The 27,580-nt window shown below is 49.9% G+C and overlaps 1 protein-coding gene across 1 annotated transcript in view; it reads right to left on the bottom strand.

Moving 5' to 3' along the window:
• Positions 1–20,863: 20,863 nt before the first annotated feature.
• Positions 20,864–27,580, bottom strand: part of HS1BP3 (HCLS1 binding protein 3) — a 31,466-nt gene continuing 24,749 nt past the window's right edge. The window contains exon 7 of the mRNA XM_045447607.1: positions 20,864–23,022. Coding sequence (XP_045303563.1) covers positions 22,770–23,022 — 253 coding nt within the window. The 3' untranslated portion in view covers positions 20,864–22,769. The remainder of the gene's footprint in view (positions 23,023–27,580) is intronic.

Below are 27,580 nucleotides of genomic sequence, written 5' to 3'. Positions count from 1 at the left end.
TTGGCTCACTGGACTCTAGGTGGGATTTGGAGGTCCAGCTCAGGGCCACCCCTCATGGCCACACAAGGGGGCTGAGCCTGCATCATCGCTAAACTCCACGTGAAGTGGGCTCCCTCCATGTTTATGGTGTGGACTTGAAGCACGGGATTTGCAAGCTTTGAGCAGTATGAGGACCTCCACCTTAGCTCTGGCCATTGCCTCCCCTGCCCAGCAGGAAACAGGCATCTGCTCCAGGACTCTGGAGTAAAAGGTCACTTCCTGGGCCAGGGTAACCATGGCAGCATGATCCTGTCCCCTTCCCCTCCCCCAGCAGCTTCAGTCTAGCCAAGTGTCCATGTAAGCTCTGATTTGGTCCAAGTTTACAGTCAGGCTAAGGAAGGTCTTGTGGCAGTTTTCGAGCCCCGGTCAGATTTCCAGACGTCCCAGCGCAGCCTGCCGCTGCCTTACTGGGGGCTTCTGCAAACCCCTGAGCCTTCTGCCTCAGTTTTCTTGGCTGTAAGACAAGGAAGAAGATTTGGGTGAGAAGTGATCAAAACTGGGCTGTAGGAACCTTAGGGATTCCACAGACGTTAGAGTACTTTTGCCAAGCAAACTACTTTGCCTGGAGAAAACGCAATGCTTTTTTTTTTTTATGTCAGACATGTTAAAGTTCTGAGTAAGATTTTTTACCCGAGAAAAAAAATAATTTTCACTGATTGAAAAAAACACCTAAAACCTACTAGATACGATTTCTATGCATTTAGAAATCCAAATAGTGTGGACTGAAATTCTAGGAGGTTCTCAAAAGATCGAGACTGAGAGAAATTCCGGGGAAGAAGAGCCGCTTTCTGTTCCCAGCCATAAACCGCTGTTGTCGTTACATCATTGTGAGGTAGGGGTGCCTGGAAAGCCTCTTTCCTCCCTGTGTGTTGCCTTCAATGTCAGAAGTTTGCTCACATAAGACTGACTTCTTCAGATATATTGTTGTGCTCTTTTTCTTCTTTAAATGTTTATGTGTTGATTTTGAGAGAGAGAGAGAGAGTGAGCACCTGCGGGAGAGGGGCATATGGAGAGAGAGAGACAATCCCAAGCAGGCTCCACGCCCCTACTCGGGGCTCCATCCCATGACCTGGAGGGGCACCGGGAGATCATGACCTGAGCCGAAATCAAGAGCTGGAAACTCAACTGACTGAGCTGCCCAGGTGCCCCTATGTTGTCGTGCTCTTTAAACTCTTCTTTTAAACCTCCTTCCTCCTTCTCCAAGGGTTCCTGGGCTGGTGAGCTAAGCTTCTCCCTGGAGTATGGGAGGGAGAGGGCAGCCGCTGGGAGGGTAGGGTGGGGGTGGGGAGTGGCTGGCACGAGGTGAGGGGGTGTGGAAGTGCCGGAGGGGCACAGGCACCCGAAGCCTGGGTGAGCACTGTCCCCCGGGGCCTGTGGCCTATTGGAGAGATTACTAAACTCTGCTGGAAAAGTTCCTATTTTTCTGTTCAGGCTCCTGGCATCCGGTCCAGGCCAGGACCTGGGCTGTGGGGGTTCCAAAACAGGAACTGGGGCAAGAAGATGGAGGGGCTGTCACAGCCCGGGGCTGCTCGAGGACACAGCAGTGCCGGCATGTCCCACACTCCCCCCCCCTCCCCCTGGGGCCAGGGAAGTGCTCCTCACGTGGGCAAGGCTCCCAGCCACAGCCAGCCACCTGGATTCATGCCCAGTTGGGGACATGAGCCTGCATCACCCCAATCATCCTGGACGCCCAGGTCAAGCAAATGAGTTGTGAGTACTTAAAATCAGATTCGGATACGTTCCAAACTGGGAATCTGTCTCAGGGGACACTACTGGGCTTGCAGACAGAGGCCAAAGGACTTTGAGCCTTTTCTGCAATGTTCTTTTTTTTTTTTTTTGTCCCCAAGGAAAATGTATTCATGGACTACTTGGGTAAAAATAATAATAATAAAAAAGACTTTTTTAAAGGCCAGACTTAAAGAATTTACTGTAAAAATATCAGGTGTCTTACAATTGACTCCAAACATGTTCCCTTTCAGAGATGGGGTGGCGGGGAGTAGGGGCTGACTGGTTCAGACAGTGCTCCTGACTTGCTGAATGGTTTGGAATTGGATCTGGCTTCTTGAGCCTCAGTTTCTCCATCTGTACAACGGGGAGGTGGACCCAATATTCTCCGAGGTCCTTCCCTGACATCAGGAAGCTTCACTGTGTGTATGAGGCAGCAAACGGCTTCACTGTGTGTGTGTGTGGGGGGGGCCTTCTGGCAGTGGTGACGGTTCACCTCAGATGCAGTGTCCTCTGAGACGCACGCCCTCAGAGGCTTGGATGTGGTCCCAGGGCAGTGCATGACAGTGGAGCATGCCTGGGACTCTTTGGGCAGGTGAGCTGAGCTGTCTCCCTGGGGAGAGTATGCCAGGCCTCAGAAAGCCCCCCCCCCCGCCCAGGACAGTCAGGACAAACAGTGGCATAGTAACAGGTTTAGTCATGTCCCTCTCCGAGTTTGGGACTGAACAGCCATGACCTGTGTGTGTCATTAAGACAGAGATGGTCTGGTTAGGGACATTGCCCCAGTGACCCTGCCCCCGGCACCAATCACTATGACAACAGCTCAATAGGGTCCCAGCGGCCTAAGAATCCTGCTTCCACTGAGAGCGAGGTTGGCTGAGGTCAAAGAGGGATTAATAGAGCCCTGTTCTCATTACACCACAAAGCGCCATTATTACAAGTCGCAGTGGCCCTACCAGGAGATGCATCATGTTTTCAAGTCACAGAGAGCCCAGTCCACCAAAGAGAATGGTTCCAGCATCAACCTCAAAGTCACCCTGAGCCCAGAGGAGGAGGAGGAGGTGGAGGAAAATGAGACATGTCCAAATGTCCAACGGATGGTCACACAAAGCAGGGTAAAGCCAAAGCACAGCACAACTTGGCCTCATTCACACAACGATGTTGATGACATTATTACATTAAAGTCCTCACAATACATAGAAACAAGGTTACAAAATCTGTTGACAAGATGCCATTTTTCTTTCAAAAAATCATATATATACATATACACAGTAAAGATATAGAAGAAAATATTTTAGAATGTACCAGTGATTATCTTTGGAAAGTGGGATTGTGTAATTTTTTTCTTTTGGTTTATCTGCATTTTTTGTAATGAAAATATATTTATTTCTCTTGCATTTCTAAAAACCTTTCTTAAAGTTTGGTACAGAGAATTAGAAGATTGTCATTCTTTCCCTCTGTGAACAAACTGCAGTTAATAAAATGCATGGGAGGGCATTGATTCGGAGGGTCATGTTTTCTTATAAAGAATATTTATATTCTAATATTTATAATGTAATATTTTAGTAATTCAAGAAAAGATTTTTTAAGAAATTTTGCATTAACCAGTATATAAGTATATACTGAAAGTATATAAGAAACATTATTCTAAAGAATCCTGTGTATCCTCATGCCTTCTTACAACAGAGTGCAATGGAAAGAATTCATCGGGGGTGCCTGAGTGGCTCCGTCGTTTGGGCGTCCAACTTCGGCTCTGGTCATGGTCTCGTGGTTCCTGAGTTCAAGCCCTGCACGGGCTCCGTGCTGACAGCTCGGAGCCTGGAGCCTGGTCTGGATTCTGTGTCTCCCTCTCTCTCTCTCTCTCTGCCCCTCCCCTGCTCTCTCTCTCTGTCTCAAAAATAAACATTAAAAAAAAAGAATTTATCATTAGCTTTATCACTGCGAGGGGTCTGAATTCTACCATATTATGTAATAGGCTGATCTTTAGGACTATTGGACGAGCAGAGGTATTTGTATCTGCAGTGAATGGTCTCAGATAACCCTACTTATTAAGTATCTAGACTTGCTTTTTGTAATTTTTCAATCTGTCTCACCCACTGCTGATAAACGTCAGAATGAACATCCTGCCCGTAGCAACTCTTTTCCTGCTCTCTCTCTAATCCGGTGCTTCAAGTCTACTATCATCTTAGGAAAAAATGTAGATACTGCACTTTGTCAAAAGTGTGAGTGAATTAAGGGAACACAGAGAGCTGAGTGAGGCCTCGAAGGGGAAGCTCTGACAAGCTGAGGTGCAGAGTGAGAGGTGTTCAAAAGGAATGGCTCCCGGAGGCTGGGGTTAAATCACGTAGCATCATGTAAGTCACCTTAAAGAGTTTGGACTTTATCCCGAGAGCAGTTGGAAGCTATTGAAGAATTTCAAGAAGGGAAGTGAGGTGTTTACGTTGGTGTTTTAAAAAGATTACCACAAGGATGGTTTCATGTGTGGAGAAACACGAAGGGAAGGAAATTTGGCTGTGAAAAGATAATTATTGGGACGTTTATGTGTGTGTTCTCTTCTAGCTGATGAGCCCAAACACATTCTCCCTTTAAGAGGGGTCATAGGAGAAGTTTCTTTCTGGCCTCTGTGCCAGGAAAAGAGAGGCATCCTCTAAGCTCTAGATATATTTTTATGCCATTGGCCTGTATATCTTATAAATAATTGCATTTTCCTCTTTGCTTTGGCCACCAGGAAGCCCCGTGTATGTAATTCTGCACACTGACTTTACCCTTCTCTCTCTGTCAGATGCAACTTTTGTCTTGCCTAGAATTCTTTATTTATTGTATCCTTCCTATTATTTGAATTTCCATAAGTAGCATCAAATGATTTTTGGATCAAAATATAGTATTAAAAAAATCCTTTAGAAGTCTCAGCTTGAAAAAAAAAACAAAAAAAGATCAATAGCTTTTGCTATTTGGGTATGGGCAGATTTCACTATGTTAAATACTGCTTTTAAAAATAAGGAAGTCTATGACACCAAAAGCATAAACTACCAAAGAAAAAGTAAATAAATGGGACTTCATGAAAATTTAAAACTTTTGTGCTTCAAAGGACACTAGCAAGAAAGTGAAAAGGTAGCCCACAAAAATGGGAAAAAATATTTGCAAATTCTGATAAGGGACTCATATCTAGAGTATATAAAGAACTCTTACAACTCAATTTTAAAAGTCAAACAATCCAATTAAAAAATGGGGAAGGAATCTGAATAGACATTTCTCCAAAGAGAATATACGAATGGCTAATAAGCACATGAAAAGATGCTCCGTATCATCAGTCATCAGGGAAATGCAAATCAAAATCACAATGAGATATCACTTCATAGTCATGAGGACAGCTATAATGAAAAGACAGATATTAACAAGTATTGGGGAGGATGTAGAAAAATCCGAGCCTTCATCCAGCACTGCTGAGAATGTAAAGTGTTGCATTTACTTCACAGTCTGGTAGTTCCTCAAAAAGATAACATGGGATCATCGTATAATTCGGCAATTCTACTGTAGGTATATACCCAGGAGAAATGAAAACATGTCTACACAAAAACTTGTATGTGAATATTCATAGAAATGTTATTCATAATAGTCAAAAGGTAGATTCAACTAATAGAATCCAACTAATAAATGGATGAAATACTGATACATGCTACAACATGAAAAGATCTTGAAAGTGTTGTCCTAGGTAAGTAGCAAGTAACAAGAAGCCGTATCTTTGATCATTTCACTTACATGAAATGTTCAGAATGGGCAAATATATAGAAGATAGAAAATAGATTGATTGCTTAAAGTTAGGGGGTGTTGGGGAGATTGGTACATGAGAGCTGAAGAAAGTGAGCTTTCTTAGATGATGAATATATATATATATATATATATGGTGATGAAAATGTTCTGAAATTGATTGTGGCAGTGATTGTGTAGCTCTGTGAATATAATAAGAACCACTGAATTGTACATTTTAAGGGCGAGAATTGTGTAGTATGTGAATTATATCTCAACAAAGCTTGTTTAAAAAAACCTGGGAAGTTGCCATGCTTGGCCCGCTCAGTATACTTGGCAAGCCAGGTCTACATAGCAGCAGAGGTGGGTTTCAACTCCAGCTCAGCCACTTCCCAGCTGGGTAACCTTCTCCCATAAGGAACTTCACCTCCCTAAAAGGGAGACAGTGTTATTTGATGCAGGAACTAAGAGTGCTAGCACTCAGTAGGGACAGAGCAAGCTGCTCTCCAGAGGGCCCTCCAAAGCACCGCCCCCCCCCCCCCCCAAATGATTAGAACTCACAGATTCTCCTTATGGGAATTGACTGTCACTGGTCTTATTATATTTAAATATTTAAATAACAATCCATCAGACTTTATGCATCTGAAAAACTCAGAGAAGGTGCTGGAAGGCAGGTGTGTGGCTGAGGCCACCTTTTCCATCCATCCCTGTTTCCCAGGAAGCCTGGTCCAGGGTGGGACTGGGATGGTCTGAGGTATGGCTGTCTGCCCTTCAGTGGTCGTTCAATCGCTTGACCCTTCGCTGAGGAATGAAGAGCTTTTCAGTATACACCCAGTGTCTCTCAGGCCCTATATAAGCTGCCCTACTTTTTTTTTTTTTTTTAAGTTTCCTTGTTTATTTATTTAGAGGGAGGGGCAGAGGGAGAGAGGAAGGGAGAGAGAGAGACTCTCAAGCAGGCTCTACACTGTCAGCGCCCAGCCCAATGCAGGGCTCAAACCCACGAACCATGGAAGAGCCTGGCTGGGCCTAGAGTTCTGAGTCATAAAAGTACAGAAAGTCAGTGGGAGGTCCCCTGGGGTTCCAGATGGGGAGACTGAGGCACAGAGATGGGCAGGCCCGGCCACAGTGGCCTCCCCAGCTCAGTTCTCTGGAGGATTCAGATGTATTCAGTGACCTCCTCTATGTGCTACACTTGGCTTACAGTTCCAGTACATTCCTGCACTTAATCCCATCAAACGTATGAGATAGATGTTATTTCCTCTTCTACAGACCGGAGTACAGAGACTTGCCCAAGGTCACTCAGAGAGTAAGCAAGCTCCGATTCAAACCCTGCCTGTCTGATGTCAAAGCCCATGCTCTTTCTCCTGGAATGGTCCCCCAGTTTCTCCATTTCCGAAGTCAAGCAGGTCACAGGGGAGAGGGTTCTCCACTGCCCCAGCTGCAAGAGGACTCTGCTCCAGACTCAGGATTTCCAGAGTTTGCTTCGGCCTCCTCTGGTTGTGCTGCCACCCTCCCATCTTCCTCCCTCCCCACCTCACTCATTCTTCCCCCAGCTGCTCCATTCTCCCAGCCCAGGTCTGGCCCTCTCTCAACTTGGGAGCCTCGGTTTAAACTCCCATGGGAGAGAGGGGAAAGCATTATAGACATCCCCAGTTCTAAGCTTGAGACGATCTCTCAGGATGCCTTTTGTTGCCAAGAAAAATGAAACAGATGTCTGGCAATAACTTCACAAGTTTCCTGCCAAACCAGAGGAGAGCTTGTCTTTGGTTTAGAAGCGGCCAAGAAAGACAAGCCCCAGCCCGTATCATTCCCAGGAAACATGCAAACACACACGAGCTTCTCAAACCTGGGAGGCCTGCACTCCAGCAGACTCTCTGGGCAGGATTTCAACATCAGCTGTAGAAACACGCTGCCCCCTTCCTCCACCTGCCTCGCGCCTTCCATCCTCCACGGCCCCCCAGATTTTCCCCGCCACCACCCTGTTCCCCATTATCTAGTGACTCTGTGGCCTCCTGGCCTGGCAGGCAAGGCTGGCTTCCTTGCTGGGCTTGTTTCCCAGCATGCTCTAGGTACCTCTTTGTGTGTGTGGTAAAATACACTAAATGTAAAATTGACCATTTTAACCATTTTAAAGTATACAACCCAATGATTTAGTACACTTACAATGTTGTATGCTCATTGCGACTATCTACCTCTGAAGATTTCATCACCCCGAAACGAAAGCCCATAGCTAACCACTCCCCTTTTCCCCAGCCCCCAGCCCCTGGCAACCACTAATCTGCTCTCTGTCTCTATGAATTTCCTATTCTGGACATTTCATATAAACGGCATCATGTTTGGTTTCTTTTGCTTGGCTTAATGTTTTCAAGGTTCATCCACATTGGAGCACAGATCAGGACTTCACGTGGGGATACTTTCTGGCTGAATGATATTCCGCTGAGTGGATATACCACGTTTTGTTCATTCATTCATCAGTTGATGGACATTCACTTGTTTCTGTCTGTGAGCTATTTTATGAATGGTGCTACCACGATATTCTTGTGCAAGTTTTGTGTGAACACCTGTTTTGAATTCTTTGGGGCATATACCTACAAGTGGAATTGCTGGATTGTATGATAATTTTTTAACTTTTGGAGGAACCACCATTTTTTTTTCCTCAGCAGCTGTACCATTTTACATTCTCAGCAGCAGTGGGAGAGTTCCAATTTCTCCATATCTTTACAAACACTTGCTATTTTTCCGGTTTTTTAAAAAATTAAAGCCATCCCAGTGAGTGTGAAGTAGCAGCTCATTGTGGTACAGATTTGCATTTTCCTGATGACTACTGGTGTTGAGCATATTTTCATGTTCCAGTTGGCCATTTGTATATCTTCTCTGGAGAAATACCTGGTAAAGTTCTCTGGCCATATTTAAATTGTTTGTTTTGGGGCCCCTGGGTGGCTCGGTTGGTTAAGTGTCCGACTTCAGCTCAGGTCATGATCTCACAGTTTGTGAGTTCAAGCCCCGCATCCGGATCTGTGCTGACAGCTCAGAGCCCAGAGCCCACTTCGAGTTCTGTATCTCCCTCTCTCTCTGGCTCTCCCCTGCCCCTGCTCACACTCTGTCTCTGTCTCTGTCTCTCTCTCTCTCTCTGTCTCTCTCCCAAAAATAAACATTAAAAAAACACAATTTAAATTATTTGTTTTATTTTATTGTTGAGTTGTAAGAGCTGGTTATGCATTCTGGGTACTAGCCCGTTATTGGATACATGGTTTGCAAATACTTTCTCCCATTTTCTGAGTTGATGTTCCACTCTCTTGATGGTGTCCTTTGAAGCACAAATGCCTTCAGTTTTGATGAAATTCAATTTATTTTTTTCTTTTGCTACTTGTGCTTTTGGGGGCACATCTAAGAATGCGTTGCCAAATACAAGGTCATGAAAATCTACCCCTATGTTTTTTTTCTAAGGGTTTTATATATTTAGCTTCTATATTTATTTAGGTCTTTGATCCCTTTTGAGATGATTTGGGTACATGATGTGAGGTAGGGCCAATTACATTCATTTGCATATGTATAACCCCTTTGACACCATTTGTTGAAGAGACTATTCTTTCTGCATTGAATGCTCCTGGCACCTATGTCAAAATCAATTGACCATAGATGTATTGGTTTATTTCTGGTTTCTCAGTCCATTCCATTGATCTATATATGTCTATCCTTGCATTATCACCACACTATTTTGATAACTGTAGCTTTGTAGAAAGTTTTTAAATCAAGAAGTGTGAGTCCTCCAATGTTGTTTTCTTTTGCAAAATTGTTTTAGCTTTTCAGGCTTCCTTGCAATTTGATGTGAATTTTATGGTTAGCGTTTTCATTTCTGTAAAAAAGACCATTGAGATTTTGATAAGAATTGTACTGAATCAGTCGATCAATTTGGGCAATATTGCCATCTTAATAACGGTAAATCTTCTGGTACATAAATATGGGATTTTTTCCATTTATTATTTTCCTCTTTTTTTTTTTTTGTCTCTTTCAGCAATGTTTTATAATTTGCAGTGTACAAGTCTTTCACTTCCTTGGTTTAGTTCATTCCTAGGTATTTAATTGTTTTTGATGGCATTATTTATGGAATTATTTTTAATTCCCTTTTTTAGCCAGTGTATAGAAATAAAATTGATTTTATGTGTTAATCTTGTATCCTTCAACTTTGCTGAATTCATCTATTAGTTGTAATAGTTTTTTTGTGTGTGTGAATTCTTGAGGATTTCTTACATGTAAGATCATGTCATCTACAAATAGACAGTTTTACTGCTTTTTTTCCAGCATGGACGCCTTTTATTTCTTTTTCTTGCCTAATTGCTCTGGCTACAACTTCCAATACAAGTCTGAATAGAAGTCGTAAAAGCAGGTGCCCTGTCTTGCTCCTGATCTCAGGGAAATGCTCTTGATTCTTGTTGGCTTATCTCCCCACTCTCTCCAGGGTGTCTGGCTCCCTACCCTTGCTGGCTCTGCTGCCCCAAGGAAAACCACTCTCCAGCCTTTGCCATATCCTCCAGTCCCCACCTCTGCCCTCTGCCTCTCTGTTGAGTTCCTTGTCCTTCATACTAAGTTTTTGGAGGAGTTCCCTGTGCCTCAGTTGTGTGGCCCCCACTAGTCAGGTAGCGTCTCCCTGGCCCTCTCCCTCAGTTCTGAACATGAAGGGGACAGGGACAAACCTCATAAACACGGAGGTTTGGAAAAAAACACCTGTTTTTCAGGACCCTGAGGGGTCAGGCTTGCTGCAAAGAACTATGTTTGGGCCTGCTGGGCCAGAGGAAAAACAAATCATCAATTCTTGCTGGTCTGATTGGCAGGTGCCCAGAGAGACCTGGTGGCCATCCATGAGATACAGGAGTTCTGGGTGCCTGGATCTGTGGCAGCTGGAGCCTGCTGACTTGGCATGGGAACCTCTGTTTGTGGGCAGAAACTTTTGCTCCCTTCCCTCTTAGCTGGAGGGGAATCTTGTAAGTGCCCACAGTGATGCCCATGCCCCTGAGGCTAGGAACCTCTGTGAAGACAATGGCTTGAGCCACAAAAAAGGTGGGCTTGGAGCATAAGTCCAGAAACAGAAGCCAGATGCATCCAGAACCACGCGTTCCTTTGGCTAGTGTGAGGTCATATCCTCCCAGGGGCCCTCAGCACCCCTCTGAGACTGCCAGAGTCTGCTGGGGACCCTCTGCCCAGGCTGGCACCAAACAACTCCCAGGAGAATTGCACAAAACTATCATGACAGTGGTATGCTGGGTCAAGTGGACACAGTAAATAAGAATATAGAATTCTGAGAAACCTAAATTAATAATTTAAAAATTATGTATATTCTACAAGCATAATGCATATTTTAAAACATCTATTGAATATTTATAAAATTTGGGTATGTGCTAGGCTATAAAGAAAAACTTTTAAATTACAGAAAGAGAAATCCTACAGATTCCCATTCTCAGACCATAATGCAATTAGACTAGAAATGAATCACAGAGGGATAATAATAATAATAATAGTGATAAAACGTTGGAAGCAAAAGCACAAACATATCAGCAGTATCAGTATTTAGAAGAGCTCTTCACTTTTAAACAGGAAATAGAAACTATGAATTTAGACTTCCAAAAAATTAATGAAAATGAGAACATTTTGAAGTCTGTGGGAGGTGACCCAAACTGTGCCAGAGAAAATTCTGTGGCCTTCTGTGTTTTTAAAAGTAACAACAAAAAAGGGAAAGTAAATTAAAAATGTAATTCTAAAAAAAAAAAAAAAGGAACTTAAAAAAAAGGAGAAATGGACACAGTTAAAGTGGAAATTAATGAATTAGATGGAAAAGAAGTAGGGGAGTCTGGTCATTTGGGCATCAGACCCTTGATTTTGGCTCAGGTCATTGATCCCAGGGTTGTGGTGGGATCGAGCCCCATGTCAGGCTCTGCACTGAGCCTGGAGCCTATTTGGGATTCTCTCTCTCTCTCTCTCTCTCTCTGCCCCTCTCTCCACTCCTCTGCTCACACACACACACACACACACACACTCACACACACATACACACACACACACAATGAAAATTAAGTCAAACAGATCTTTAAAACCAAAAACTGGTTCTTTGTAAAGATGCACAGAATAAATTTCTTACAAATATAACCAATTAAGAAAGGAGAATAAAAAAAAACCCTAAAAAGAAAATTGCACTATTAACCACCAATATGAAGACAAATTTTAAACTAATAAAATAACATGATATGTATCTGACATCTGGACGATTTTCTAGAAAAATATACATGATCAAAATCAACTTGAAAAGAGTTAGAAAAACATGAGCAAATTCATGTTCGTAGAAGAACCAAAATAATTATGACAAGCTAAGCCCCTCCAGAGAGCAGGTTCAGGACTTTTCACAGGTGAGTGACAGGTGGGGACAAGGGCACACTTACACCCCTTGAGGAGGGGGAGGGGTGGGCCTGGGGGTTTGCCCAGGTGCTTTGTCATTTTTATGGTAGGTCTGTCCTGATTTCAGCGTGAGCCTGGGGACCCAGTTCTTGGATTGGGGCTCTGATCTCCTTCCTCTCCTCTCTCTAAACTTGGGACCATTCAGCCTCAGGCTAAGGGCATGTTCCTCGAGCTGAGCCCAAAGAAACCAATGCCAAGAGAAAAGTTACCTCAGGAACAGGCAGGGGCCGCAGCAGGAGCTGCCTCTCACTAATTAGCAATAATAGCACCTCAGGCTGACGTTAGGGAAAGTGAGGCGACCTGTGTAAACCTCCTCATATGTAGCCGTGTAGGGTGTCCACCTTTAGGTGACCATGGGACAAAACAAAACAACTCTCTGACCAATGCCTGAAGCAGGATGAGACTCTCCTGGGAGGCAGAGGCCTGGCCCTGACCCCTACCAGCACCCTGCCCTGCTGCTCTCACAGGGCCTCGTGAGCAGTCTTTGGCTCTCTGCCCCTTGAGAACCACATGACAGGACTTCCTTGATCTTCCAGCAAGCAAAGGTCCATGCATTCTCTGACCCAGAGGGAGAGCTGGTGGAGGCCTTCAGCAGGACTGAGACTCCAAAGCCCACTCCTGGGGTCCAGGTGGACCCCTGAGTCTCCCCCAAGGAAGGCTCATTTTCTTGAAGGTCAATGGAGACCAAGCCCCTGGAGCTTGATGAGGCCTTTGGGAGAGTCCCTGGCATGGTTTCCTGGTAATGGGGTGCCCCAGCCTCATCCCATGAGAAGTAGGAAGACCTGGCTGTGCAGCTCCATGGATTTGCTCAGGGGATCTTACCCACCTCTGAAAGGCACTGCACCATCTTGCAATAAATCCTCTCCATCTGCCTGTCCAGGACAACTACAGGGAAGAGGAAGGAAAGATGGAAATCATACAGAAGAGAGATAAGCTTTCAGGGAACCAAGGCCAGTCAGTGCTTCCAGGCTGATGGGATTTTGACCCCTCATATCCCCCAGGGAACTATGGGGCGGGTCTCTCCCTTCACAGGAGGCTTCCAGCTCCTTCCCTGAGCTTTGCCCATCTGCTGGACCAGGAACCCCTCCCACCATCAACCAAATGTTTGTGAGCTTCAGCTGGAACCCAGGGCTCCCTGGAGGCTATAGACGACGTCATTGAAGGTGGGGCATGGTCTGGGGTGGCAGGAGTAGGAGACATCTTCTGGGTCAGGAGCCTCAACTTGTGGTTCTTCTTTTAAAAAAAAAAATAGACTTTATATTTTAGAGCAACTTTTAGTTCACAGCAAAATTAAATAGGGAGTATAGAGAGTTCCCATATACCCCCCTGCCTGCACACACCTCTCCCATTATTAACATCCCCCACCAGAGTGGTGCATTTGTTATAAATGATGAACCTGCACAGATACATCACATCATCAAAGCCCATGGTTTACATTAGGGCTCACTCTTGGTGTTGTACTTCCTATGCGTTTGGACATATAGTGACAAGTATCCATTAATATAGTATCATACAGAGTAGTCTTGCTGCCCTAAACATTCCTTGTGCTCTACCCATTCATCCCTCTGCCCCCTCAGTCCCTGGTAATCATGGATCCTTTTGCTGTCTCCACAGTTTTGCCTCTTGCAGCATGGCATATAGTTGGGATCATACAGCACGTGGTCTTTTTTGATTGACTTGTTTCATGTGCGTTTCAGGTTCCTCCGTGTCTTTTCATACCTTAATAATTCATTTCTTTTTTTTTTTTAATTTCTTTTTCTTTTTTGAGAGTGAGAGACATAGTGTGAGCAGGGAAGGGGCGGAGAGAGAGGGAGACACAGGATCAGAAGCAGGCTCCAGGCTCTGAGCTGTCCGCACAGAGCCCGACGCGGGGCTCGAACCCACAAACTTGTGAGATCATGACCTGAGCTGAAGTCAGATGCTTAACTGACTGAGCCACTCAGGTGGCCCGATAGTTCATTTCTTTTTAGTGCTGAATAATATTCCATTGTCTAGATAGATCACTGTTTATCTATTCGCCTCTTGAAGGACATCTTGGTTATTTCCAAGTTTTGGAAAATAAGAATAAAGCTGCTATAAACATTGGTGTGCAGGTTTTGGTGTGGATATAAATTGTTAACTCATTTGGGTAAATCCCAAGGAACATGATTGCTGGATTAAATGGTAAGACTCTGTTTAGTTTTGTACTATGGTTCCTCTTTCAACAGCTTTATGGAAGTATAATTTACATACAGTAAAAATTCCCCTGTTTTAAGTGCAAAGTTTAATGAGTTTTGTTTATAGTCATGCTCAAATTGTAGAATATTTCTGCCACCTCAGAAAGTTTCCTCATGCCCCTTTGCCCAGCCCCAGCCCCAGCCCCAGCCCCAGGCGACCACTGATCTGTTTTCTGTTACTATAGTGTTGCCTTTTCTAGAATTTCATATAAATGGAACCACACAGTATGCAGTTGTGGGGGTCTCATTTTTTTTCACCTAGCCTGTTTCTGAGACATTCACCATGTCATCGTATCTATTAGTGCTTTCCTTTTCTTTGCTGAGCAGTATCGTACTGTATGGATGTACTTGTTGGTTTATCTGTTAACCAGCTCATGGATACTTGGGTTCTTTCCTTTGGTTGGGTCTGTTATGAATAATGGCGCTATGAACATTTGCGTATATCTTTGTGGTTGTGGCTTCTTTCCAAAGGAGAATGCAGGAACCCCACCCCCAGTCCTGCCCAGAGCAAGCAGGGAAATGAAGAGGTTGAGGGAGGCTCAAGGCATCAAGAGGAAGGGGCATCACCTCCAGGCCCCCTCACAGGCCAGGCGGGCCACAAGCCGCCAGAAGTGCCAGAAACCTTTCTCCCCCCTGGACTTTCCCTTCCCAGCCCCGCCTCGCCAGTTGCTCTGAACAAAAGGTCAGGGGCCAGGAGGGGGAAGCAATGTGTTTATTTCCTTGTCTCCATGGTGCTGGGAAAGCTGTACTTGGTCTGGGGTGAGGGGTGCACTGGGATGAGCTCCCTGCTCCCACAGCCCTGCAGGTGTTATTAGTAATCCTCATCAGAATGACGTCTTCTCCGGAGGCTCATTTCCAGCATGTTATATCTATCCTCCCTATGGTCGCCCTCCATGGCTCATCCAGATCTAGGACCCGGGTCACATCCCCAAACCCCCATCCACCAGGCCCCTTTGTGGATCTCAGACGACACATGTGCCACATGGACCGTCTCCCACGACCCCCACCCCACGAGACGTGGCAGAGCGGGCTGCCCACGTGGCAGAGGGGCATACTGCGGCTCAGATAAGCCCAGAGGCTGGCATAAAACGACACAGCCTCTCACCTACAGCCACCTTCATACAGCAAGCCCCATGACTCCCCCTTCTCCAAAGGTCTGGCTCTCACTCTCAGAGGAAGAGAAGGAGCACTTGAACCCCAGAATTGCTTGTTCTGCAATAAACAACTGAGTAACAGTGCTCAGAATTTTAAAGACTCACATAGAATGTGTACTAGGCATCAGACATTGATCAAAGAACTTTACAAACAGTAACTCATCTTCTTATAACTACCCTAATGAAGCAGGTGCAATTATTATCCCCATTTTACAGGTGAGGAAACCAAGGCCCAGAGAGAGTAAGTTAACTGTCCCAGAGCCACACAGCCAGCAGGCAGGAGAGCAAAGAGCTGACCCATACTTTCAGCCACTGCACTCTGCTGCCCGTGGGGTGGTTTGCTTGTTTCATGTGCCAGTCATTAATTTCTAAAACCGTTTTATTGAGGTATAATTTAATTTAAAATTCATCCTTTTTATGTGTGCAATAAAATAATTTCAGTGGATTTATAGACCTGTGCAATCATTACAACAAACCAATTTTAAAACATTTCCATCACCCCCCCCAAAAGATCCTTTGTGTCCGTTTGCAGTCACTGTTTGTTTTGACCTCCAGCCTGAGGCAAATACTAATCTACTTTCTGTCTCTGAGGATTTGTCTCTTCTGGAAATTTCATAGAAATAGAATCATACACTCTGTGATCTTTAAAAAAATTTTTTTTTAATGTGTATTTATTTTTGAGAGAGAGAGTACAAGCAAGGCAAGGGCAGAGAGGGGGAGACACAGGATCCGAAGCAGGCTCCAGGCTCTGAGGTGTCAGCACAGAGTCCCATGTGGGGCTCGAACCCACAAACCTTGAGATCATGACCTGAGCCGAAGCTGGACGCTTAACCGACGGCCCACTCTGTGTCTTTTTGACCCTGGCAACTTTCACTCAGCCTGATGTTTTTGAGATTGAGTCACATTGTAACAGGTGTCAGCACTTTGTTTTTTACCAACTGGGTAATACTCCATTGCGTGTCTACCCCACGCAGACACACACGTTTTGCTTGTCCATTGGCCAGCTCATGGGCTTGTTGGTTGTTTCCACTGTTCGTGATGAATCAAGCTGCTGTTGTATACAAGTCTTTGTGGGGCCATAGATTTCCCTTTCCCTTTGGGCATATGCATGGAAGTAGAATTGTTAGATCATTATGGTAAATTCATGGTCAACTTTGAAAAACCTGCCAAACTTTCACCAAGGTGCTGCAGAATTTTCCATTCCCATGCTGGTGGATTTTACAGTCTGTGAGGTCGGGGTTCCAATCCCAGGGCCACCCATAAAACCCAACGAGCCTGATGAGAATCCCAGACCACCAGGCAGTAAAATGAGGCCCCCGGGCCACCAGTGGCTCAAGCAGAGCCTGTCTGCTGCTCCTGATGGCCGGAGAGACCATGGGTGGGGGGGTGGGGGACCATCAGGAGGACAAGAAGTCAGCTGTTCTGCCATCTACTCTGAAAGAATCACCTTCTGGGACCCACAGCACTTGCTGGGGGAAATCAGCAAAGTGGCTATTAAACCAAAAGGAAAAGCAGAAACGCACACGTGGGGAAGTCGAGAGAGGTCTCACAAAGGAAGAAAACCAACTGAAGAAAGCCCCCCGGGCACCCAGGGAGGCGGCCAGCAGCTCTCACGCTCTGGAGGAAGGTCCCCCCCGCACCCACCCACCGTCAGCTTTGTCAGAGCCCTTTCCAGCTTCCTCAGAGGCCCAGTGAGAAGATGAAGGGGTGACGGCAGGAGGGCAGCCCGGCAGCCAGCTGCCTGGGAGAGCGTCTGGGTGTCCAGAGCCAGGGCGCTGAGCAGGAAGTGCCATGGCCCCTCTAGGCGACCCTCTAGGAAGGGGACGCAGCCCGCCGTTCCCCAGAACTGATCTGAGCACCGCTGACTCTCCATTTTGTGCCACAGCTTGCTCCAGAGAGTCATCTTTCAGTAAGTTTTGAAGTTTCCCTATTTAATAATGACATGCAACTTTTGATCAGGAAGTTTGGGTGTTTCAGGTGGCAGCTGCCAATGAGAGTACTCTGCCCCTGGCACGTGGAGAGTGTCCAACAAGGACCGTTCCCTCCCTGCTCCCTCCCTGACACAGATAGGGAGGAAGTGACAGGGTACTGCTGAAATACCCACAGAGGCCACAGGATGGCACAGAGGCCGTGGCTTGGACAGGACAGGATGGGACAAGACAGGATGGGATGCTGCCTGCCTCACCTTGCCTCCAACACCCAATGGCTTAGAACAGGAAGTAATTTAGACCATTCCGGGCCTGCCACTGCGTCGGGGAAGGGGAGGCACGATGGTCCACAGGTGGGGGGGTGGGGGGTGGGGCAGCGTCAGGCCACACCTTGGCCACGTGGGGAAGGACCTAGAGTTCCACATGTCACATGCCCGGTGTGTCCTGCTCCCACCTCTGGTTACAAGCGATGTACAAAGGCTGGGACGATTAGCGGCATGTTGATTCCAGCGTCTCCCAAACCTTCCATGGTAAGTATCAAATGGCACCCAACAGGCCCTCAGAGAAGGTCTTTGCCAGGCCCCAAAGATGCAGAAATCATCACTCTGCTATCGAGTAAGTCAGCCTGCTTTGAAGGTCCCAGTCCCTTAGTGACTGTACCGGGTGGAGCAGCATCCTCCCCAAATTCACGTCCACCCGGAAGCCATGAACCACACCTTATTTGGAAATCAGGTCTTTGCAGATGTAATTAAGGTAACATGAGATCATACTGGGTTTTCTATACTGGGTCCTAATCCAGTGACTGGTGTCCTTACAAGACACAGACACAGAGAAGACACAGAAGAGATGGCCACATGAAGACAGAGTTGGGAGGGATGCAGCGACAAGCCAGGGACTGCAAGGAGTGCCAGCAACCACCAGAATCTGGAAGAAGCAGGGAAGGATTCTCCCTTAGAGACTTCGGAGAGAGTGTGGCCCTGTCAACATCTTGATTTCGGATTTCCGGCCTCCAGAACTGGGAAAGAGTAAGGTCCTGTTGTTCAGAGCCGCTCAATTTGTGATACTTTCTTACAGCAGCTGGGAGAGCTGGGCTCAGGTTGAGAGCCGGGCTCAGGTTACACCAATGCTCGGGGCTGGCAGGTGTCAGAGAGGACAGGAGACGGGGAGGAGCCTGCACAGGATGAGCGAGGTGCCTCTTTCAGCTGCGTCTGCTGTTTGGGCAGGCGGCCCAAAGAACAGAACCGAGAGTCAGGGCTCAGCATGGCTCGTGGCAGATCCACCTTTACCAGCTCATGTTTTTCCATCTTTGCGTCCTCCGTCGTGCCTGGGAAAGGTACTGTACCCCGGAGGTGCTCAGGCAATGTTCATGGGGTCTCTCGCTCCCTGTGTCCCCTGAGCATCAGGCTGTGCCTCCTGCTTAGCCCTGGCCTCCCTCTCCTTCTCACTGATTGATGGCCTGATTGGCCAGTTGGGCTGGAGGGAGCTAACTCAGCTTTACTAAAAAACCAATTTAGAGGCTGCTATTTGCTGAGTTGTCAGAGAGACATCAGCGCCTCTGAAAGTTGTCAGTAGGGATTCCGCTTACTGAGGCCAGGGGCTCAGCCCATAAGCCCTGCTCCAGAAGCTGTGGTTTTATCCTGAATGCCGGCTGAGAAATGAAATCCTTCAGCTGTCTTTGGTGGCCGAGCCATGGAAAACAAGAGCTCGAGGTCAGCCACGAGAGGGATTACACTGGAACTCCAGGTTATTCTCACTGTGCTGTTTCATTCACCATGTTGTATGGAGCACAGCACCTGCCATCTGTGCTCAGTGCCCAGGTTGGGCACTGGGTGCTGTGCACTGGGCACTGGGCTGAGGGTGCCGGTGCCTCCTGACCACCCATCCAACAGCCTGCCATTTCCCATTAGCATCCAGCTCGTCCGGGGCGGGGGTCCCTCTGTGATGAGCTAGAGTCTGACCAGCTTATGGAATCTCCTTCAGCACGAAGAGGAAGTCAGTCTACCTGGCCCCTTCACTCAGCACTGTGGGCTACGGGGTGGGAGGGTGTCACACAGCTGAGCTAGACTGAAACCTAGACCCTTCCATGCCCAGAGCCGGATGGCTGATTTCTCTAAGGGTCCTTCATCAGTTATCCCCACCCCGAGGCCTCAGGGCATTGACAGGGAATGGTTTGGAGTGGTCAGAGTTTGCATCCAAAACTGGCCACTGAAAGGTCAGCCATTCAAAAAGCCTCTGAGTGTTGACTGTGCCCGCTCTGGACAGCAAAGACCCAGCAGCACCGGGAGGCGCCTGCTGCCTGGCCGGGGCCGCCTTGCCAGGGAGAGCAGCTCCACTGCCCTTCTCTTTTCCCCAGGATTTGCTCAACTGGACACTTGGGGAGCCGGAGATCTGAATGAACATGGTTTTCCACACGAGGCCTCCCTGCAGATTCCATGGGCAGAGACAAACCAAAGCCTAACACTGGGTGTTTAATCTCCACACAGAGTGTATCAAGTGCCATCCACGATGGCAGCTGGGCATTAAGGCCAGAGGGCCCCGAAGAGAGGCTGGACTTGTGCTGTCTTGATGCATCCAGTATGAGGACTTGAGCTGCAGGCAGCCCCCCCACCGTGCACGTGGAGGCCAGGTGAGTTCTAGACAGTCGCAGGGACATGATTACGGGACACCAGAGCTCAGAAGGTGGGCACTTTCCAGTCAGCCCCATTGCATGGCCTGGCTGGGACAGGAGCTAGAATGGGGACTTTCCAGAAGAACTGAGCTCCTGGTTTCCTGAGAGGAACAATGCAGGAAGGGAGCGGGGCCCCTGCCACAGACGGCACATCCTGTCCGCAGGGCTCACAGGGGCTTCCTAACAAAGGCTGCTGCCCCAAACTCGACTTCTCGGTTTTCTCTGTACGGTGAGCTCTCGGCTGCGGGCTCTTGGCTGTGGGCTCCTTCTCAGAAGAGCCCAACTGTTTATTCCTGGGAGCCAAGACCCCAATTCAAGCTTGGCTATGAGATCCAAAACCAAGCAGTGTGGGGAGGCCAATGCTGGCCCACAGGCTGTCCCTGCTTGGGGCCTCCCTGGCTCCTGGGGACCCATATCTAGTTCTCCAGCCACTGTCAGTGTCACAGAGGCAGCTGCCCAGGACCTCTGGGGTCCAGGCACAAAGCAGCACTTCAGAATCTGAGCTCAGGCAGGGGTGTGGGGGCCAGGACAGGCTTGTGTATGGATGGAGGGGTTTATTTGGTAGGGCTGTGTGATATCAGAGAGTAAAGGGCCTAAGACCAGTCCAAGCCTGGGCCAGTCCCCACTCTAAGGAGATAGTAAGTCTGGAGAAGGGAAGGGTCTTCTTTCCAAACTGTTTCAAGAGTCCTGGCTGGCCAGTGACTGACTCAATGACCCCTACAGGGCCTGGGCTTCTAGTCCCTCTGGCTCAGTTTACACAGTGGAATCTTCCCTCTGGCCCCAACTCGCCCTACCAGGCAGCAGCCTGGAGGGCTAAGTGGAGCTGTGGCAGACCCCAGGGTCCTTCAAGGACAGCTTCCCTTGAGCTCACTGTTAATAGATGCCCTCCCCCCCATTGTTCCCCCTCAGCCCAGGCACAGAAAAAGACACCAGTTGGAATGAGTCACTGACATGAACTTTATTGGATTACTGGGTGTCATCAATTCACCAGTAGGTCACAGACCCATGGTGGAGAACCAGCCACAGTTTGAGCATCATTACGGGGGACGTGCACATCTTCATAAGTGTCTAGGCAGCACCAGACACAGTGGATGAACCCACACCACCCATACCACAATGGCAGGTTCCATCTGTGACCCTTTCCAGCGGGTCAGCCCCCAAGGGCTCCAGGCACCTGCCAGCTGAGCCCTCTGCCCCTATGCCACAGCTGGTGGGCGGTGGTGAGTGGGGAGCTGGCACAGGAGAGGGAACAGAGAGGCAGCCCTCACGTCGGCACTCACTCTCTCCGAGGCCTTCCGGGGTGGGGACGTGGAGGTCTGGCAGTGAAAGGGAAGTGCAGCCATCGGGGCCAGTTCCGGGCCCTGGAGAGAGCGGCCTTGGAGGCCGGGTGAGGCCAGAGGAGAAGGCATTCAGCTCTCAGACCTCACAAGTGCCGATTTCCTGTAGCTCTGGCCCAGGCTGGAGAAGGGCAGTCTTCTCAGACTGGACAGCTGACGAGGGTGCCAGGGTACATGAGACACAGCACAGGGCAGAGGGAGTGATCCCTCCCTCCCCCCCCTCGCCCCCCCACCCCCCCCACCCCGCAGGACCAGGCACAGCACAGAAGCAGGGTTCTAGAGACTCTGAAGGCGGCAAGAATCCAGCTTGGCCAGGGGGCCTCCCTCAGGGCTGGCTGTTGGCCCTGATCAGGAAAGCGTCTGGGGGCCTAGCCCCAAACCCCCTTCCAATGTCTCTGTCAAGCAGGAAAAGCCAAGGAACAACAGTGGTTGTGTTTCATTAAAAACTGTGTTTCGTTAAAAACTAGTTCTGGACACAAAGAATATATCAAAAAAGAGATTCTTTGCTCTATTAAAGATCATTCACTGAGAATTTCCTGAGCGCTGTGCCATGCGCAGACCCGCGTGCCGGGGTGTGGGGCATCCAGGAGAAGTCTAAGGCACTGGCCCTGCTCCGGCACAGGGCTCCTTCTCCCTGGAAAGGCGGCCCCGACTGCTGAAAGGCCAGTGAGCATGTCCAGATCTGGGGGACAGGGGAGGCCTGGCCGCATGTGCCACTGGACAGAGTGCTCGAAGTGGCAGCCAAGAGCGTCCTGCCGAGGCCCACTGGGAGTAGAACACCCCAGCTGGAGGCCCAGGCAGAGCGCTAGAGGATGCTATGACCATTCTGCTCAGAGCTGCAAAGCTGGATACTGGCCATGGGGCCAGAGGCCCAAAAAGGCCAATGTGTGGCTAGGCCTTCCCTGGGAAAGGAGGAGGGAGGGAGACCAGCGGCTTGTCAGGCTTGAGAGGCAGGGCTGGGCTTCAGGTCTCCCTCAAGTTGGAAACATGGGAAGTTTCCATGCTGCTTATTAGCACCTGGTGACCAGAGCCAGCCCAGGGTTGGGGACACCCTGCCCAACCAAGAGCTCTCCCAGGCACCCACTCAGCACCCATCCCCTGGGGACCTTCTCAGAGCCTACAGGTCCCCAGGAGCCATACATCACAGGGACTCCACCCCCTCCCCCCAGGCTGGGCAGACCCTCCCTACTATGCAGTAGATACAGTTTCCTGGAGCCCCTCTGGTCTCCCTTCATCCTGGGGGCTGAGCTGGTTAGCTCTCCCTCCACAGCCACATGGCTGAGACAATTTGGGCTCCAATTCCTATGGTGACCTCTCTCTCTGTGCCCCACAGGGTTCTCTGACACTCCAGACAAAACAAAAAAGGAACAAGGTAGTAGTACAGGGGTCCTGTGACCTGGGCGGCCACCCCCCTCCCTTGGGAATACAGGTCCCACCCCAGCAGGGCATGTGCCCACCTCACCACATCCCTGCAGGGGAGAGGCTCTGCCAGCCCAGGGGTGGGAGGGTCAGAAGAGGCTGGGGGTGGCCTGGCCAGGTGCATCATGGTCCCGGATATACTGTAAGATGTCCATCTCGTCCATGGCTTGAATCTGCTGCTGCTGCTTCTGCTGCTCCGCCACAGCCTCAGGCAGGCCCGCTTTGGGGGGCACAGCTGGCTTTCTGGGTAGCGCTGGCTTAGCTGCCACTGGTGGTCTGGGCTTAGGCTGGGCCTTGGGCTCAGCCCCCAGGTTCAGAATCTGGTCCAAGTCTTCTTCAACTCTAGGGAACCAGAGGGGGAAGCCCTGAATAGAATCTCCCGCAAAGGGAGCAAGGCCCAAGGCACCCCTGGGGACTGTGCCCAGGCCCCGCCCCAACCTGGCCTTCCCCCATCCTGCCCCCAGGGGAGGACTGAGGGGAGGCTTCTCCTTCCCTGCAGCCGCACAACATAGCCGGAGCAGAGCCAGCCCCTTGGCGGCCTCTGGGCCTCCTTTTCAGGTGGTCCCCCTCTAGACGATGGCCCTGTAGGTGGCTTGTCCTTCAACCTCTCAAGAAATAATAGCAACAGCTGCCAGATACAGAGCGCCTGCTCTGTGCCAGGCACTTTGGACATATTATCTTGTTTTATCCCCAAACCCTTTAGGGGCACGGCTGATCTCCACCCAGCAGATGTGGATGTTCAAGCCCCAGGAGGCCAAGCTACCCGCCTGAGATGACAGCGTGTGACAGTGCCTGAGTCAGAACCAAGGCGTCAGACTTCAGAAGCTGAGCCCTTATGTAGGCCAAGTTCAGCCAGAGAAAGAATAAATAAGGGGCTCTGACCACTGTGGGGTGGGGCTGCCCATCCATGGTGCCCACTGAGGGCCACACGGGTGCCAGACAGCCTACTGAGGGTTAGAGCCACCATGGCCCGGGACCTGACAGCCATCACTGGATGGGACTAAAGCCCACAGCAGTGTGATGGTCACACAGGACCAGCCCCAGGTACCAGATGGCAGTTAAGAAAAGCATGCCACAACCTGGTTCTGCCCTCTTTGCCTGAGGGAGCTCCTGCTGCCAGCTCCTGGTGGAGGAACTCACTTTCTGGAGACCAGATGCATAATGCAAGACCCATTCAATCCATCCACTACCCACCCACCTATCCAATCAACATTGTGCTGAATACCTACTGTGGCCAGGCATTTCCACATTCGTTAACTCACTGAATAATCACAAGACACTGTTTGGTAGCAGGTATTAGCCCCATTTTCCAGATATGAAAGCTGAAGTACAGAGATAAAGGGCTTTGCTTGGGGCCCATGGCCAGCTTGTGAAGGAACAAGACTTGGCCTGGCGATGGGTGGGTCTCTTGGGTGTGTCTGCCCTCCTGGGGCACCAATGCAATGAAGCCCTCCCAGGTTGGGGTTTCTCCAGGGTGGAGGATCCCTCCTTACGCTGAGGCCACAGGCTCCCAAGGCCCTTCAGGTGACACTTGCTGGACCTTTTGCCTCTAAGGACCTGACCCAGACCCCTCTTGCCTCCTCAGGGAGTCCTCTTTTCCCTTGGGACTCTGTGATAACCTCCACACACCTGTGTCCCCTCGGAATTCTCCCTGGGTCAGGCTCCAGGACACTTGCTGTCCACTTTTCTGTCCCTTGACAGATGACAGTCCCATCTGGGACACGGTGATTCAGAGAAGACCCAAAGCAAGAAGAACTGCAAGGCAAGTGACTGTCAGGTCTCCTCCCCTCCCTGGGCCTCATTTCCCAATTGGTGAGGGGCTGGATGAGGTCATTTCAGGGATGCTCTCGTTTCCACAAGATGCTAAGAATGCCCTGACCAGTGCTTTCACACTCTCCTTTCGGCCGGGCAGAGGGAGGACAGCACGCTGTCCTCCCGTTCCCAGGGGCACAGCAGCCTCTAGCCTGCCCTCTGGGGGAAGCTGTGCACTGTTCGGTCCGATCTGGAACCACAGCAGGAGACCCGGGTTTGGGGAGGGGGGAGGGTCTGGTAACACTGTCCTGGGGGCTTTCACGGAGTTACATGGAAAATTCCCATTGAAATCCAAGGGCCGATGTTTGAATTCCTAAATGAGGGTTCCTGGCCCTTTACATGCTTCTTCAGCCACCGACCAGCAGAAATATCCAGACAGGTGCGGCCCACACCTGGGCCAAGTGTCTCAGGATGTCTCAACAGGCCTCATTCGGCCAGGCCGGGGTCAGGGAGGGAGGGCACAGGTGCAGGAGGCAGAAGGCCCAGGTTGGGGTGGGGGGCTTGCATAGGCCACTTGGCTTCTCCACGTTTCGGTGTCCTCATCTGTAGGATGGTGATGGTGGCATCACCCAGCAGGGCTGCAGAGCCACTGTGGACCCAGAAGCACAGCACTGCGCCCACAGCACAGTCCCATCCTGCTCCTGCTACTCCTTCATCAGGGGCCTCAGGTCCGCTTCATCACCTCCACTTCCCTGGTCCTCAGTCTCCCCATCTGTAAATGGGATCCAGCTCAGACATCAGCAGGGCTACGAAGAGGCCTGTCTGAGCGTGGAGCGCCCGGCACAACCGTCCCCTAGAGGGGCTGCCTGCCAAGTACCAGCTGCCAAAGGAGCTCTGGGTCACCCTGCCTGCTTCCTGGGTCAGCCTCCCATGGTGGGGGACACACCCCGAAGGGAGAATTCAGAGCTTCTGTGGATGGCAGACAAGTTGAGCAAAAGGTGTCCTCCCAGCCCAGACCCGGAGGGACCAGCCCAAGCCAGGCCTTCAAAGAGAGGCAGCTGTCCCGGGTTTGAGGTGATGCCAAGAAGTGTAACCCAAGGCAGGCAGCTCCTGACAACCTCAGCTCACACGTGCCCCGGCTCCCTGCAGGCAGCACCCTCCTGGGGCAGGTGCTGGTTCTTCCTGCATCTTCCACAGGAGGCTGGAGCCCAGGAAAAGCTCAGAGGGACTGAATTATCCACACCCTCGGAACCGATCAGAAGCTGCTCTGAGGTGGCAGTCACACTCGGACAACAGGTGGCTGCAGGGGCACCCCTTTCCTCGTGGGCTCCCTGAGTCACGGCTAGAAATAGGTTCCACTAAGGCACGGTCCAGCTTTCTTCTCTTCCAGGCCCTGCTAGTGCAAGGTCAACCACGGAGAGGCTGTGGGGAGTTCTGAAGACCCCAGTCCCACCTCTTCTCCCCAGGCCCCTGCAGAGGACAGGCCTCAGTTAAAGACCACACCTGGAAGCCTCCCACTGGTGTGGCTGCACAGCAAGAGGGAACTGGGGGCTTATCCGCATCCTGCCAGGCACGCCACTCCATGCCACTTCGTGCTAGCTGACGGCCGTGACAGAATGAATGGATGGGTGGCGCCATCAGTGAATGAATGAGGCTTAAGAAGTTTGCTATCAGGAACCCCGATCACTGCCTGGATAGTCACAGAGCCAGCACAAAGCAGAAGAAAACATGGCTGCCGCTCTCAAAAAGTCAGTTCTCTGTCACCAGACGTCTGGCAGAGTGAAGGCAGGGCTGCAGGACTCACGTTCTCTAAAGCAGTGGCTCCCAGAGTGCTCTGTGGGACGCCAAGAAACGCCACAGAGGAAAAAGTCCCAGGGACCAACAAGAATGTGAAATGCTACATGGTATTTCCCACTCATGCCCACAGAGTCCTGCTTAACACCGGTACTGCCTAGCTGTCTGGCCACAGAACCCCTCTGAAGGGAGCACGGAGTTCCGAAGAACATGGGCTGGGAAATGCTGGTGTCATGGATTTAGAATAGGCTGTGCCAGGAAAGTCACACTGCAGTGGCCTCCCTGGGTCACGCGGGGTCCTGGAGATGGCAGAGCCTCCCTGGGCAGGGCACACTCAGCAGGGCCCTGCCACCCTCCCTGGGGCTGACTCTAGTGCTCTGCTTCCCTGTGCCTCAGTTTCTCCTCTGAAGATGTAACGACCCCAGCTTCTCCCAGCCTGTCGGAGTTGTCAGGGGTAAGACACAGGATGACAGTGAACAGATGCCAGGGGCCATGGGGAGATGTACAGACAAGAGGCCTTCGCTGTGACTCAGGTTTGGTGGGCATTCACGGGGCTAACAGCCCGAGACTGCTAACGAGGGTGCAGATGACAGCCTTCCGGAACCACATGTCCCGGCTCCACGTAACCGTTCTTGGAAAGAGACGGCTCGGCTTCCTGTAAATCGCCGAGCACAGCCGCGTTCTGGGGCGCACAGGTGACCCAATAGAGATGCACAATACCAGGCATGCTCGGAAGCCCAGGGAGAGCTGCTGGCCCAGGGTGGGAGGCAGATCTCCCAGCCTCTCCTCCAAGTACTTAGAGAGTCCTTGGAAGGAACGGGGAGGACAGGGCATGGGCGGTGTGCTGGATTCCGATCCTGGCTCTGTCCCTGGGGAACTGTGGCCTTGGGCCAGTCACCTTTCCCACACTCTATTCTCTAAAATGGAGATAAGAGCACCTATGTTGGAGGCTGGAGGACTGACTGAGGCAGTGTGCAAAGTCCAGCACATTGACGCCTGGCACACACTCTGGAAGGAGGAGCCCCCCGTGGTAGAGACTAAGCCTCGCTCTTTCCTCGGAGACCTGCTGATGGGACCCTGCCCGGTCCAGCCACTGTCCAGCACATCTGTGCTCCCTCCCTCTGGGAGAGCTGCAAGCTACCAAGAGTCCGTTTGACTTGTTCCCAAACCTATTTATGCCAGCTACACTTGCTCTTGCGACTACCTAATTTGATTATTCTTCACATAAACTTTTAAAGTATGAGTGTGAAAAGGAAAAGAAAAAGACTTGCATTCATGAAGTCCTTTCTGGAACTTGCTGAGCTGCCCTGGGCTGCTGACCACCCCCACCCCCTGCCCCAATCCCTGCCACTGC

The sequence above is a fragment of the Leopardus geoffroyi genome, chromosome A3 (assembly GCF_018350155.1).
Source record: "Leopardus geoffroyi isolate Oge1 chromosome A3, O.geoffroyi_Oge1_pat1.0, whole genome shotgun sequence".
Taxonomy (NCBI): Eukaryota; Metazoa; Chordata; class Mammalia; order Carnivora; family Felidae; genus Leopardus; species Leopardus geoffroyi.
The sequence above is the reverse complement of the archived record's forward strand: the minus strand, read 5'-3'. Positions and strand labels throughout refer to the sequence as shown.